The 14,938-nt window shown below is 37.9% G+C and overlaps 1 protein-coding gene across 2 annotated transcripts in view; it reads right to left on the bottom strand.

Annotated features, from left to right (window-relative positions):
- Window positions 1-14,938, bottom strand: part of LOC135743917 (macrophage mannose receptor 1-like) — a 172,729-nt gene that overhangs the window by 39,152 nt on the left and 118,639 nt on the right. For both annotated transcript variants that reach the window (XM_065261819.2, XM_065261818.1), the window contains exons 17-20: window positions 14,743-14,906; window positions 10,367-10,437; window positions 6,469-6,569; window positions 5,984-6,123 (exon numbers count right to left, since the gene is read on the bottom strand). In XM_065261819.2, the coding sequence (XP_065117891.1) occupies window positions 5,984-6,123; window positions 6,469-6,569; window positions 10,367-10,437; window positions 14,743-14,906 (476 nt within the window). The remainder of the gene's footprint in view (window positions 1-5,983; window positions 6,124-6,468; window positions 6,570-10,366; window positions 10,438-14,742; window positions 14,907-14,938) is intronic.

The raw sequence follows: 14,938 nt of genomic DNA, 5'->3' as shown, positions 1-14,938 counted from the left end.
TAATAAACAACAACAAATAATAATAATAATAATCTAAACTATAATATAAAATGCAGAAGGCATTTCGGAGTGGGACGAGTCCTAACTAAATACGGAAAATAATATTTCATTATGCCCAAATTATTAAAACATTTAAAAAGTCATTGAACAATAATGAAAAATATTATTAAAAAAATATTAGTGCACATTAGTTGAAGATCATTAGCCTAGTAAGCTTCTGCTACAAATTTGAGTCAATATATTGGTGACATTTCAGCACTTGACAAACGGATAGCGACTCTTAAGTTGCACTTAAATCTCAGCTGCAAGCGATCTTTTTATGTGCATCTTTGGGAAATACATGTAAATGAATAATAAATGTTCGTTAAGTAGCTTGTAGAAAGCGCTCTTAAGTGCTGAGTTCAATCGTTATCAGGAAACCCAGCCTTGAATAGGTTAACTAAAACTAAGACAAATATTTATTTATGCATGTTTCAATAACAAATTTAGGAATATCTTGAACATGATAACAGCACAGTAAAAAAAGACTACTTGTATAATAAAATTCATCTTTTTAAGATAAAAGCTCATGTCACTATCAAATAAACTCCTTCAGTAAATAGCGAGTGGCGCACTTGAACGCATTTTAGATGTTTTAGCCGAAAATCACATTTTAATTCACTTATCACATTTAAAGACAAAAATTAGCTACATTTACATGCACACAAATACTCTGTTTGTAATCGTATTGATGGCTTAATCCAGGGGTGTTAAACTCAAGGCCCGCGGGCCAAATCCGGCCCGCCCCCTCATTTCATCTGGCCCGCGAGAGTTTACAAATTATGTTAATTATGTGGCCCGCGAGAGTTTACAGATTATTTTATTGTTATTATAAGTTTTATTTTTGCAGGTTATTTCCTATATAGATTTTTTTAGCAGCCACAAAAACTAATTTTTGCCCCGCCAAAGTCTTTTTGTAATGTAATTATAGTGATAATGTTGATGATTGCATGAGAGAGAATGAGCAGTGCCCCGCACGCGCGCACTACTAGAATGGGCGTGTCTGAATGCGAACGCTGCAGCGTCCGGAGCTCGCATTTCCAGGCTGCATACGTCATCAAGACTGTCTTGTTTCAGAATATTAACAATTATAAAGTTAAATATTATTCTTTGTTTATAGTAAATAGTTGTAATATGCGTATGACTTGCGAATGTAATGGTCAGTTAACTTAAATAAACCAGGCTTGATGACGCTGCCTATGCGACCTCCGCATATGGAAACGGAGAGTATCTGCTCGTTCTTTCTCTCCCTCTCTCGCGCCCGCTCACGCGGATCCAGCGAGAAAATGTTTTCCGTCTCGTGTACAGAAATGTTTCGCGATGTCCAGCTGGGATTAGTTTACAACGCGTCTATTTCCGCTGAATACGCGAACTAATGACTCATCTGACTCATTAATAAACGATTGAATCTATTGATCTGTAGCCTACAACAATGAACTCATGAGACGTCAGTCAAACAGTCAGACACTCAAAGCCAGGTTTTGTAAAGAGGGCAAGAAATGACAAGCAAGGGTAGATGTGTTTAATAAATGCCTAATTTTGTGGTGGAGATGGTAAAACTCTTTATTAGTATCTAAAATGCCTCTCATTTTCTGACCTGCACTATGAAGGATAACATAACATTTTGAGAGTACTGTACTCACATACAACATGTGTTTTTGTCACCACAATTATTTTAAAAATAATCTGTAGAATAGTTGTACTCTATACACTTTGTCATTATTTGCCTGGGCATCTACTTTCAAAGCTAGGTATTAATTGAGTTATTAACAAAACCAATAGTAAGCAAATGCAGAGAAAATTATGCAATATACAGTAATAAAAGAGTTGATAGATTCATACAGTCATTCAAATACAACCGGCCCTTTGAGATTAACCGTAATGCTGATGTGGCCCGGGATGAAATTGAGTTTGACACCACTGGCTTAATCGGATTAAAAAGTCTTCATGTAAACGCCTTAATCCAGGGGTCCCCAACCTTTTTTTACATCGTGGACAGCTTTAGCAGGTTTCAGCTTAAAAAAAAAGAAAATCCGGCTTTATTCTAATAGACATGTAAAACCATATTTTGGCAGATTGTTTTACTTTCATTATTTCACGAGTTTGCCTGCCCATTTAGTCTTAATAATTAACGATAAACAAACTTGGCTGGCTGTTCCTTGAAGGCAGCTCATACCTTAGGTCAGGCTCGAGCCCCAAGTTAAAGTAACGAGTAGATGAGGAGTAGATGAGGAGGAGGAAAGATGTCAGAAGAATTGCAGCTTGGCGCTGAGATTCTCCTCTGCAGCGTTCATTTTGAAAAGTGTGTTTTCTTTGCCATTATCTATAACTTCTTAACTCTTTCACCGCCAGCGGTTTTAAAAAAAGTTGCCAGCCAGCACCAGCGTTTTCCCTGATTTTCACCAAAGTTTAATGCCTTCCAGAAAATGGTTTTCCTTAAGTATATTAACAAACAATATACCAAATGAAAGAACAGACCCTCTGCTTTCAAACAAAACAAAAAAAAAAACGTTTCATCCTACCTTCAGTAGTTCTTTTGCAATCAGCTTTTGAATATGGGTAGGTTTTGTGACGGACTTTTCATAGAGATCCCATTCAGAGCGATCTTTAAAACAAACACGGACATGCAGCCACTTGCCATAGGGCAATACTTCCGGGTTTAAAAAGTTTCTGAAGGGCGCCACCTGGTGGATAATAGCGGTATTGTGGAAAGACGGAAAAATCTCGTCATTGGCAGGGAAGCGTTTTCTCTTAATTGACGAGATATCTCGTCAATGGGGGTGAAAGAGTTAAGAACAAATTTATCCAACTCATCGTTGACTTTGTACATTTATCCAGAAATAAAGTGTGAACTTGACGAGAGATGCTGTGTGCAGCTAAGCGTTGCCAAGTCATCTGTTTTTTGGTGTCATTTTAAAGTGTTTTTGCAGGTTAATATTTTTTCTATGTGTTAAAGATCAAAGGATTTAGTTCAGAAATTATTGGTATTTAGGCTCCGAATAGCAGTGTTGGGCAAGCTACTGGGAAAATGTAGTGAGCTAAGCTACTAGTTACTTCACATTAAATTAAGCTTTACTACACTGAAGATACCCCCCTGGGAAATGTAGTAAGCTAAGCCAGTGGTTCTTAACGTTATTCCTGGAGGCCCACTGCCCTGCACATTTTGTATGTCTCTTTTGTCTGACAGACTCAGTTCAGTTCATGGAGATCTCTTCTAATGAGCTGATGATTTGAATCAGGTGTGTTAAATAAGGGAGACATACAAAATGTGCAGGGCAGTGGGCCTCCAGGAATAACGTTAAGAACCACTGCGCTAAGCTACACCAATAGTAGCTTGCTACATCCAAGTTACTTTTTTATTTTTAACCAGTTTTTATCATGTAATTATTTATTCAGTTTCCATTTAGCATTTTTAATTATAGGCAATTAAAGCATAAAGGCCTACCTAGGTCAGGGGTCTCCAACACGTCGCTCGCGAGCTACTGGTAGCTCGTGTCTTCATTGCAAGTAGCTCGCTGGTGGGTTTATTTATTTTCTGTGGTTATGGCGCATTTGGATGCATGTGGTACTAAAAACTTTGTGCGTTTTTGACGTCGCGTTGTAGACCGGCGTATCATATGACATTCGTAATTTAACATGTATGATTCAAAAACAAACAGAAAACTTCGCGCATCGGCGCCGCGGCAACCGGACGATACGCGCGACGCTTTGAAGCTGAACACACCTCGAGTCGAGGCACTATGTTTAAAAAGGATGCCGTGATTTTCGGATTCACTTTTGGTAAAACGAAATACAGTCGTTGTCACAAGTTCAATGGGTTATCATCTCATATTACATGTTTAAACATCAAATGTCAAGAAATACCAGAGAGCCATACGAGCATTACATCTTGACTGAGAACAGGTGAGAGAACGACATGACACAGCTAACCTTAATCGCTAAAATGATAGCAAAAGCTGTTTAATATTATGAAGCTTGTGCTTTGACTGGACGTGTTTTAAAGCATGCTGATAATGCGCGTCCACAACAGGAGTTAAACTCTCTCTCCAGTACAAAACTTAGTTTAAGTCTTACATTTTATGCAGATGCACGTTGTATAATACATTTATGTTGTATCAAGGCTTAATATTATGTAAAGTGCGTCATATAAAGCGCATCAGTTTGGGTTTATTAACCCTTTAGTTTCACTTCACCACGCAGCTTTTCCTGTTAGAGGTTTCTGTTAAAAAACATCTATTTCATTAATAATCTAATATGTGTTCATTTTTCTGTCATAGTTTCTTCAAATTACATTTTATTTGAGTATTTTTAATAAAAAATTTCATTTTCACAATGACGCCCTTTTCATTTCCTCAGTTAATCGAGTGGGCTACTCGTTTTTCAGACCTATGGATTAATCGAAATGAAAAAATGCCATACATGCACATCCCTATTATGAATCCAAAAGCAGTAAATTCTCTGTGAATGTTTGGATCATCTTTCTAAATGTAATAAATGATTTTTTTTATTCAAAATGTGGCATTTTTGGAAGAATACCCATATCTAAGAGGTGATAAAAAGTATAAATAAAGACAACATTAAAGTTTTTTTGTTGTTGTTGTTTAAAAGGATCTGTGCTTGATGTATCGTATGTTTATGTTTAAAGAAATGCATTTTCTGGAAGGTATTAAAATTTTGTGAAAAAAAACTGCTGGCACTGACTGGCAACTTTTTAAAAAAATGCTGTAGGGGAAAGAGTTCAAATCACAGTGAGTTAATAGATCGTTGTCTATTAATTCACTAATTTAGGTATTACGTGACACAAGTAGCTCTCGACCACTTTTATTTTTTAGAAAGTAGCTCTCCAGTGAAAAAAGGTTGGAGACCCCTGGCCTAGGTACTTCACATTATAGGGCAGTTTAGGTCCCATTCTACTCCCTGAAAAAAAATGCATGTTTGAGCTGCCTTAATTTAAAAACACCTTGCCCTGACATCTCTTAACACAGGGGTCTCCAACATGGTGCCCGCGGGCAGCATGTAGCCCGCACAGATTCTGCGAGGTGCCCGCCAAAGCACATTCTATTAATAGTTTCAATTGTAATATTTAACATTTGAAACAATACTAAAACATATTAACAAGTAAAACAAAATAAAATCAACAAGTAAAACAAAAAGTTTTGAGTAAAAGTAGCCCTCCAGATTGTTTTATCCATTGTGGTAGACCTTGCTCACAAAAAGCTTGGAGATCCCCATCTTAACATATATCAGTGCCATTGTTTTACCCTACAAAATTAACCATGGTTTTATTGTGCTAAAAGTATAGTTACCGTGGTTTTTGATGTATTGATTAATATCAGCAAAAACATGGTTTCACTAGGATTTTGAAAATCATGATTGCCAAACCATAGTTATTTTGTGGTTTCCATGGTTTTACTACAGTTACCATGTTTTTTTTAACTGTAGTAAAACTATGGTTAATTTTCGTAAGGGTTGTGTCAAGATGCACATGAGTATTGTTTGTAGGATATGTTTGTCAAAACCACTTAAATTACCTAATATAGCTAAGGCCTAGTCCTGGATTCATCTAAACCTTGTCCTGGAAACAGCATCTAGATTTTATTAAATCAGTATTACTGTGCATCATTTCCTCAGTTGCCGCTGAGACAGGAGAAATACAGATTTCAGTGTTGCACTTCCTTCTTTCAATGATGTAAAAATCATAATTTTGCATCATTGAAAGAAGGAAGTCCAATATCTTTGTTGAGGGGGGTGAGACTACAAACACCCCCTTTTCTCGGTCAAATAGGCACAAAATTCTAAATATGTTACATTTCGACTACAAATATGACACACTTTCAATAAAGATGAATGTTTCTACGGGTGAAATGCTCCTTTAATGCTTATGGGGTCCTAAAATTCAAACACTGGTTCTAAGCAGGTGTATTTGGACAGTAATGGTTCTTACTTTTCCTCTGAACAGAGTCCATTCAGGTGCGCAGCCGGCAGCTGATACAGTGGTTGGAGACATGGTGGTGTTGACAAAATCATCACTTCTTTTACAGATCGAGGGTAACGAATAACCACAATTAATATCATTCCAGAGTCCTACAGAAATATACACAGTAGGCTACATGTTATCCATCAGATCATGTGCACCATTAAAAAAAGCAATTAGATAAGACATACAGTATACGATATATGTGTCATATAATATTGCTGTACAATAACAAGCTTCTGAAATATTAAACCTAATGGTTAAAATGAATTCATTAATGCAAATGAGAAAACTTCCTCCAAGGTCAGCTCCAACACTTTATTTAATCTGAATCAACATCTTATAATTTAGATGTGATGGCTCTGAAACAAGTCTGAATAGATGCCTCAGCATTAGTGAATGTTGTTCTTCGTCTATTTGCTATATCATATACAGCTGTAATGAGAAGTCCTTACCTGTGCTTTTCAAAACGGTCACACAGTTCTCATCATTGTTGGCAAAATTCGGTTCATCTTGTTCCCATGCAGTGTATACAACAGGTGAACCGTCCACCCAACTACAAACAGAGACACACACACAAATTAAAATAACCAATAACTAATATCATCCTATCATAAAGTTTTTAAACTCTCCCTAAAATCTCAGTTCATACAATCACACTTCCCACACTTCTATTCCTCTGGGATGCTTGATTCTGATTGGTCAGTGGAGACATGTTAGTTACTTACAGATATTAATAATAACAAAACTTTATCTGGTTACTGAGAGTCATCTTGACAAATGCAGTAATACTTTCAAATACATTCAATATAAATAAGCATAATCAATAAAATACACTCTAAAAATGCTGGGTTATTTTTTCTACCCAAACGTGGGGTTGAGTCCTTTGGGTCATTTGGGTTGTTTTCGTAGTCTTGGGTAGTTTGGTGCAACCCAATCAGTCGGGTTAATATTTGGGTTGTTTTCACCTACAGTTGAATAAATGCATCCCTCCTCCTCCAAGGACGCAGCAACTCAAATCCTGGGTCAAATTAACTCAGGCTATGTTTACATTAATGCGTTTATCCTTTAAAACGCCTTACTTTTGCTACGTTTACGCCTTTCATCTACACTACACCACCGTTTTTGACCCTCATAAACGGATTCGTTCGCAAACGCTGAAGACCCTGTTTTAGTTTGAGAACTCAGACGTTGCTCTGAGTGTAAATGAACGTAGACGGAGTCTTATGTAAACGAACAGCTGATGTTAACATGACAGTGCATCATTTTCAAAGTAAAAATTATTTTATTCATGTAAATGTTGGTTTGCAACGGAGGTTTTGCCAAAAATAGTAAACATCTACCAACCAGCTATTATAAACGCTATATCGGATTGTTTTAACATGTATCCTTATAGATAATGTCTGTTTTATATTAATGTTTGAGTATTGTTGGGTTTAATGTGTTTATGTTTTGTTTAAATTTAGTTAGCTTATGAAAGATAGACTGTCATTTAAAACGCCATATAGGCGTTGTAAAGGCCAATATGAAGGGAGAATTGTAAAGGGTCAGACATTATTTTTGAGTTTAATTTAAGTTTTGTTTGCTACTTTAAAATGAATTTCGTTTCAGATAATTTGTCTCTTAATTTTAATCGATGTTTTGTTGATAAGTTTTGTGAATGTAAATTAATAAAAACAATAAACTCAACGTCATTAATATGCTTTAGGCGCTTGCGCTTTTAGCTATTCTGTGTTGCTAGCGGAGGACGTGCACGGACCTCACACACTTTTAAAAATTAATGCAATAAGCATTTCTGGTAGGCTAAAGCAATACTTCACCTCTTACTATGTTTGATTGTTTTAACATGTATCCTTATAGATAATGTCTGTTTTATATTAATGTTTGAGTATTGTTGGGTTTAATGTGTTTATGATTTGTTTAAATTTAGTTAGCTTACGAAAGATAGACTGTAATTTTAAACGCCATATAGGCGTTGTAAAGGCCAATATGAAGGGAGAATTGTAATGGGTCAGACATTATTTTTTAGTTTAATTTAAGTTTTGTTTGCTACTTTAAAATGAATTTCGTTTCAGATAATTTGTCTCTTCATTTTAATCGATGTTTTGTTGATAAGTTTTGTGAATATAAATTAATAAAAACAATAAACTCAACGTCATTAATATATAATGCTTGTTTAGGCGCTTGCGCTTATAGCTATTGTGTGTTGCTAGCGGAGGACGTGCACGGACCTCGCACACTTTTAAAAATTAATGCAATAAGCATTTCTGGTAGGCTAAAGCAATACTTCACCTCTTACTATGTTTGATTGAAGTTTGCATTTGCTAAAATTTATTTTTGCTTCAAGTTCGCTACTGTTAGTACTGTTCACTTGAATGCTTTCTTTTTAAATCATAAAGACCTTTATGTTTAGTTATAAAATCTAAATTAACCTATTAATCATATTAATATGTTGTAAGGGGAAGATAGAACAGTATAAGACTTTCCCAAACACATTTTTATAGGTTCAAAAATAGTGTCTGTTATAGTTGCCAGCAAAGGACCCAGGTATGACTTTTTGTCAATATCGCACACCCCTAGGCTGCGTAAACGCGCAAAGGTAAGCTATTATTAGAGTAATAAGTTATTTTACACTTTTATGCGCATGCCCAGTTACATGATTGGTCATGTTTCATGGGTTTGTGGTGGGGTATAGTGTGGATGAAGATTCTTTTTAAAATGCCAGTATAAACGAGGATCGTTTTCATTTTAAAATGCCGTTTTAAAACGCAAATGCTCTAATGTAAACATGGCCTCAGTGTGTGGTGCTGTTTGAATTCACTTCAGGTGTGGAGAGGCTGTGGTTTTTACACGGACAGATTTATATGAATCAACAAGGTTGATATCAATATATTTATCCATAAAACCATTACTGTTTACTAGAAAAAGCAAATACGTGTGACTACTATACGAGCTTATGGGAAGCTTGTTGGGCTTTTGTACAACAACAGTCCAGTTTACTTGACATGAAACGTTATTACATGGACTGCTATGATTATTAGCGTTTAGCTTGTTCGATAAGTTGAGCCCACAGGATCGTAAATGCATTGGTTACCCTTTTTGACCTCCTCTAATCAAAATCTGACATTTTTGTCATAAAAGGACCTATACAGTAGCCATATCAACCTGTAGCCCAAGACAACTTGCCTACTAAAGCTAAGTAGGGTTGAGCCTGGTCAGTACTTGGATGGGAGACCTCCTGGGAAAACCAGGTTGCTACTGGTAGAGGTGTTAGTGAGACCAGCACGGAGTGCTCACCCAGTGGTCTGTGTGGTACCAACACCCCAGTATAGTGATGGGGACAGACACTATACTGTCATAAAGAACCGTCCTTCAAGAGAGGCGTTAAACTGAGGTCCTGACTCTCAGGATGTCATTTGATTAAGAGTGGGGTGTGCCCCGGCATCCTGGCCAAACTACTAATCATCCCCTCATATACTAACTGGCTATATCACTCTGTCTCCTCTCCACTAATAAGCTGATGTGTGGTGGGTGTTCTGGTGCAATATGGCTGCTGTCGTATCATCCAGGTGGACGCTGCACATTTGTGGTGGTTGAGAAGATCCCCCTTTTATATGTAAAGCACTTTGAGTGCTGCAGAAAAGCGCTATATAAATGTAAGTAATTATTATTATTGTTATTATTATGACTTATGTAAAGTTTTAACCCCACAGCCTAAACAAACCTAAGTTTCACCTTAACTGTGTACTCTGCGTTGAGTCAAAATAAGCCCTCTTTTAAGTTACTTGTCACAGGCATTTCGGACCATCATCAGGACAGACTCCAGTTAGCACTTCTCAAGAGGATATACAAAAATTATCTTTTTTTTTCTGTTGAAACAAATGTTTATAAACTTATTTTTATTGTGATTAAGTTTTATTCTAAGTTTTTAGATATGTTTGATTGAGGTAAATTACAATACATGAACTATGAATTAAATCGCATGTAATGTTAGTAATAAAAAAAATTAAACATTCATTTGGGTTGAAAAAACATTTGCTGGGTTAAAATTAACAACCCAACTTGATCAAGTTAGCCCAGCGTGTGTTCTGTCCTATATTCACCCAGCCATTGGGCTAAAAACAATCCAAATTGGGTTGTTTATAACCACATGTTTTTTAGAGTGTATACGAGATTTTTTATTTATAGGGTTTGGGCTTTTCTTACAAATGATCAATGTCCAGATATTTACTCATGTGCCGCCAATTAGCTAATGTACATCCAGATGATTTAGCCTGAGGACATATCTCACTTGGCAAAATCAGTTCGAGCTTATAAAGTTCAAATGGTTTGCTTTTAGTCTTTCATACTCACCTAAATGATTTGTCCAACTCTACAGTCATCCCAATGTAGTACTGAGTTTGTGATCCTTCACTTCTAGATATCTATTAAACAGCATCAGTTAGTCCTACAAAAATGCTTGTGAATTCCTGTGAACTATAGTAATGAGCTTAAATATTGTGAAGCCCAAACTGAAAAAAAAATTCGGAACACTTAAAATATTTCTTTAACACAAGGAGTAAACAAGGGTATGCTGTCAGACCACCACTTTCACATTGGCAAGGAACCCATCCCAACTGTTTCCGAAAAGCCAGTGAAGAGCCTAGGTCATTGGTTTGATGCCTCCCTTAAAGACAAAGAGCAGGTAGAGCAGCTTAGGAAGGAGTTAGCCAGTGGCCTGGAGAACATCGACAGAACCTTGCTTCCGGGCAAGCTGAAGCTCTGGTGCATGCAGTATGGACTACTTCCACGTCTCCTGTGGCCACTAACCCTCTATGAAGTCCCACTCTCAAAGGTGAAAAAGCTGGAAAGATTGGTCAGCTTATATGTAAGGAAGTGATTTGCCCTTCCCAGATGCCTCAGCAGTATTGGACTTTATGGCAAAGGGATGATACACCTGCCCATTTCCAGTATTGTAGAGGAGTTCAAGTGTGCCAAAGTGAGACTGGAGATGATGCTACTGGATTCGAGCAATCCATTTGTAGCCCAACCTGCCCTGAGCAGTCCTGGCTGCAGGAGGGGAGGAGGGGTCTTGGACTTGGGGCCAGTACACCATGTAGAGCAAGGCCTCTCCATCTCAGAGACGCAAAATGGTGGTCCAGGAGGTAGGTCAGGAGTAGGAAGCAAGAAGGTGTGCCCAAGCTGTGGCACAGGTAAAGCAAGGGCAGTGGATGGCATGGGAAGGAGTGGAGATAAGGAAGATCTCCTGGAAAGAGCTATGGGAGATGGAGGCATTCATGGCAAGCTTTACTGTCAGGGCTGCCTATGATGTCCTGGCTTCTCCCACAAACCTAAGCCAATGGTTTGCAGAGGACCCCGCGTGCCCTCTTTGCCAGAGTCTAGCAACACTGAAGCACATCTTAGTGGGATGCAAGATCAGCCTCACCCAAGGCCATTACACCTGGCGACACAACCAGGTGCTGATGTGTCTTGCTGCAGGGCACGGGACTGGAAGCTGTTGGCAGACTTGAACAAGAAACTCTGCTTCCCAGCTGAAATTGCAGCCAGCAACCTGCGACCAGCCTCGCTCAAGCTTGTCTACATCATTGAGCTCACCGTGCCCTGGGAGGGTGCAGTGGCGGAGGCCTATGAATGGAAAAAGCTGAGGTATGCTGAACTTGCAACCGATGCGCAACAACAAGGCTGGATTATGAAGGTACACCCAGTGGAAGTAGGTTGCAGAGGGTTCATAGCCACCTCAACATCCAGGCTACTCCGGGAGATGGAATACAAGGAAAGGCAGTCAAAGACCTTTCTGCGGAAAAGGGAAGCCAATGGCTGTGGGTGAAGAGAAAAGACTCCGCCTGGGTCTTCAAGTGAGTTGATGGCACCTAGGGAGTGAACCTGGGACGCTGGGATTCACTGCTGAACCCTCTGGAGGTGTTGTCAGTGAAACACCCAGGAAGGAGGGCGAACACTTGACAACCCAAAGGGTGTCATCACTCAATTGACCATCCCACAGAGTCGCAACGATGTCTCAGGTAAGTATTAAGGGATCAACATCAATTCTTATACAACAGACCGGTGTTGTAGTAGTTTTCCACCGTTTGCCACTGAACCTGTATTAACGACAACAGTGGGGCCTCTGGTCTTAGTCAAACGGGTTGGCATGACTGGTCGGGTTGCGGTGAGATTTTGGGTTTTCTTGTGGTCTTGTGTGTTGCGGCAAATAGTATGCCATACAGAACCGTTTGCCACTGAACCTGCATTAATGACGACAGTGGGCCTTCTTGCATTAGTCAAACGGGTTGATGTGTATGGCCGAGTTATGGTGAAATTGTGACGTTAGCCTAAGGCAGGGTTCTTGCAGGTTTCAGCAAGTTAAATTTAAGACCTTTTTAAGACCTTTTAACACCATTATGAGTCAAATTTAAGACCAGTACGACACAGAGGCATTCAAATGATCTCAGAAATTCTCAAAACGTTCTATTTTTATTGATTCAGTTATAGAAAAATATAAAATGAACGCAGTTTTAAAACAGATAATCAAAATACATGGAAATACATTATGCTTAACTCTATTAGACCACGAGTGTTGGCACCGACAAATTCTACCCATAGCCCTTTAGGAAGAGAATTCTGACAATGGAAGCCCAAAATGGCTCAAAGTGAGCCATTGAAATACATTGAGTTAGAGGCAAAGAGCTGTGATTTTTCTTAATAAATAGTCAAGAAATGCATTGATTTACAATATGTATACATCACACTAATATGTGTAAGTAGTATTTTTATAAAATTCTATCAACAATGTTTTTTGACAAATAAAATCCACTAATATTAGATCAGTTTGCATGGTCAGCAGCTGGTTTGTGCCTAGTTTTACACTGCCTCATACAACTTTAAAGCTTTAAAATGCATCACACTAGTGCATCACACTAGTACGTAAGCTTATAGGGAATTTTTCCCAGACAGGGATTAGACTAGTTTTAAGAGCTTTCCAAACTTGAAAACAATTTGCACTGACATATCTTAAAATACATCAAAATGCACACAAGTAATGGTTTTAGTAAGGCATGTTTATTAAAGCTAGTTATATGTCATAATTAAACTAAGGCCTAGTCCTGGTTTAAGCTAATCCCTGCCCGGGAAACCACCCCATAATGTTTCAGCATGTTTATAATGTACAACTGACTGTGTGCTGTGTAGGCCTATCTTGTGCCTGTTTATAAATATACAAAGAACAAAAGATCACTTTCAATTATTATTAATCCCTAAAAGCATTTATAATAAAACAAGTTATTAATAAATTAATGTATTGCATTTAATTGAATACAGAATCACAAAGCCAAAAAAAAAACACTCCACTCATACGTTTTATGCATAAATATGCACTATATACCGCCATCAGGTTTAGTAGCCTCTCTAATTACACAATAACAGATTAATCTGCATTAAGAAAATGAAATTTACCATTAAAAGGCTGTTTGATATGTGTTGCTAACGTTATCCACTAAGACCGTTTCTCAATCCAAAGGCTGTAGCCTCCGAAGGGTTGCATTTCTAAGATGGATACGTCTTATTTCAGAATATTAACTTTGAAATTAACTTTAAAATATTGATTATTATTCTTAGTTAATCGTTAATTGTTGTAATATGCTTATGACTTGCGAATGTAATGCTCAGTTAACTCAAATAAACCAGGCGATGCCGTATGCAGCAGCCTGCCTATGCGAAAGGGCTCTGATTCTACCGCTGTTCATTTAACCGTAACTCCTGAAGCATTTGCGCAATCAAAACGTTTGAATTGTTCCTAAAAGAAGACAATTGCACTTTTTTGAAATATATGGTTTATTACGGTACTTTCTTGCTTTCCGTCTGCCAATCGCTGCTGTTTGTGGAGAACTGAAGGGAAAGCGCGTTAGGTTCGAGTGCGTTGCAGCAGAAAGCAATATTAAAGTCTAAAATATAAAACTGTGTAACACTAAAGTTGACACGCTGTTGGTGGCTCGTGACTCGGCGGCCCGACTGTTTAAGTTGATTTTCAATAAAGCAGCGTTGTTTTTGTTCGCTTTTGTGTCCTCTGTGTTTCAGAACCTGGCAAATGCTCAGGTAAGCCACGGGCTTATAAATTACCCCGAAAAAGATTTTTGCTTATACAAAACTAAATGTAAGGATTGTTTCTCGCCAAACCCACAGTATACAGTCAGATCACAACACCTGAAATATAGCTCATGGCACAGTGCGGAACGTTTCTTTTTCGAGACCCACCTTTATACACTTTCTGCCTCCGCCACTGATTAAGTTAGTTCTTCAGCGTTTTAAATTACTATTTTATATTCTGCGGACAGCGCTTTTCGGGAATGAACATTAGTAAGAAATTTAAGACTTGGGTAAATTAAATTTAAGACCTGGGATAAAAATCTGGGTGTTTTTAAGACTTTTTAAGGCCTTAAATTTAACATTCTGAATTTTAGACTTTTTAAGACTTTTTAAGACCCCGCGGGAACCCTGCTAAGGTTAGGTCATGTCAAGGGTTTATGCACTGAGTTACGAGAAAGGAGCAACCTCAGGAGATGGAAGGGCTGAGGAGTGGTGTGGCAGAGGGTAACTCAATTAACTATCCCACAGAGTCTCATCGGTGCCTCAATTATGCATTAAGGGATATTAACATCAAATCCTATACAAAAGACAAGCATTTAGCAGCAGAGTGCAAGACAAACTGGAAAACTTTTTCAGTATTTTTATTTTACCTGCTTCCATAAAAACCTCCTCTCAGTCTGACCATTAATGACAGCAAGATCAGCATGATTCTTCTTACAGAAGTCACGAGCTTCTTCCATAGGATGCCGTTCCTTATTAATGAAATACTGACTGCCATTGTACTGAATCCAGCCATCAGACGTCTTGTTAAATTCTATAGTGAGAGGTAAAAGGATAAAATCTTGA

This window comes from Paramisgurnus dabryanus, chromosome 2, assembly GCF_030506205.2.
Source record: "Paramisgurnus dabryanus chromosome 2, PD_genome_1.1, whole genome shotgun sequence".
NCBI classification, from domain to species: Eukaryota; Metazoa; Chordata; class Actinopteri; order Cypriniformes; family Cobitidae; genus Paramisgurnus; species Paramisgurnus dabryanus.
The sequence above is the reverse complement of the archived record's forward strand: the minus strand, read 5'-3'. Positions and strand labels throughout refer to the sequence as shown.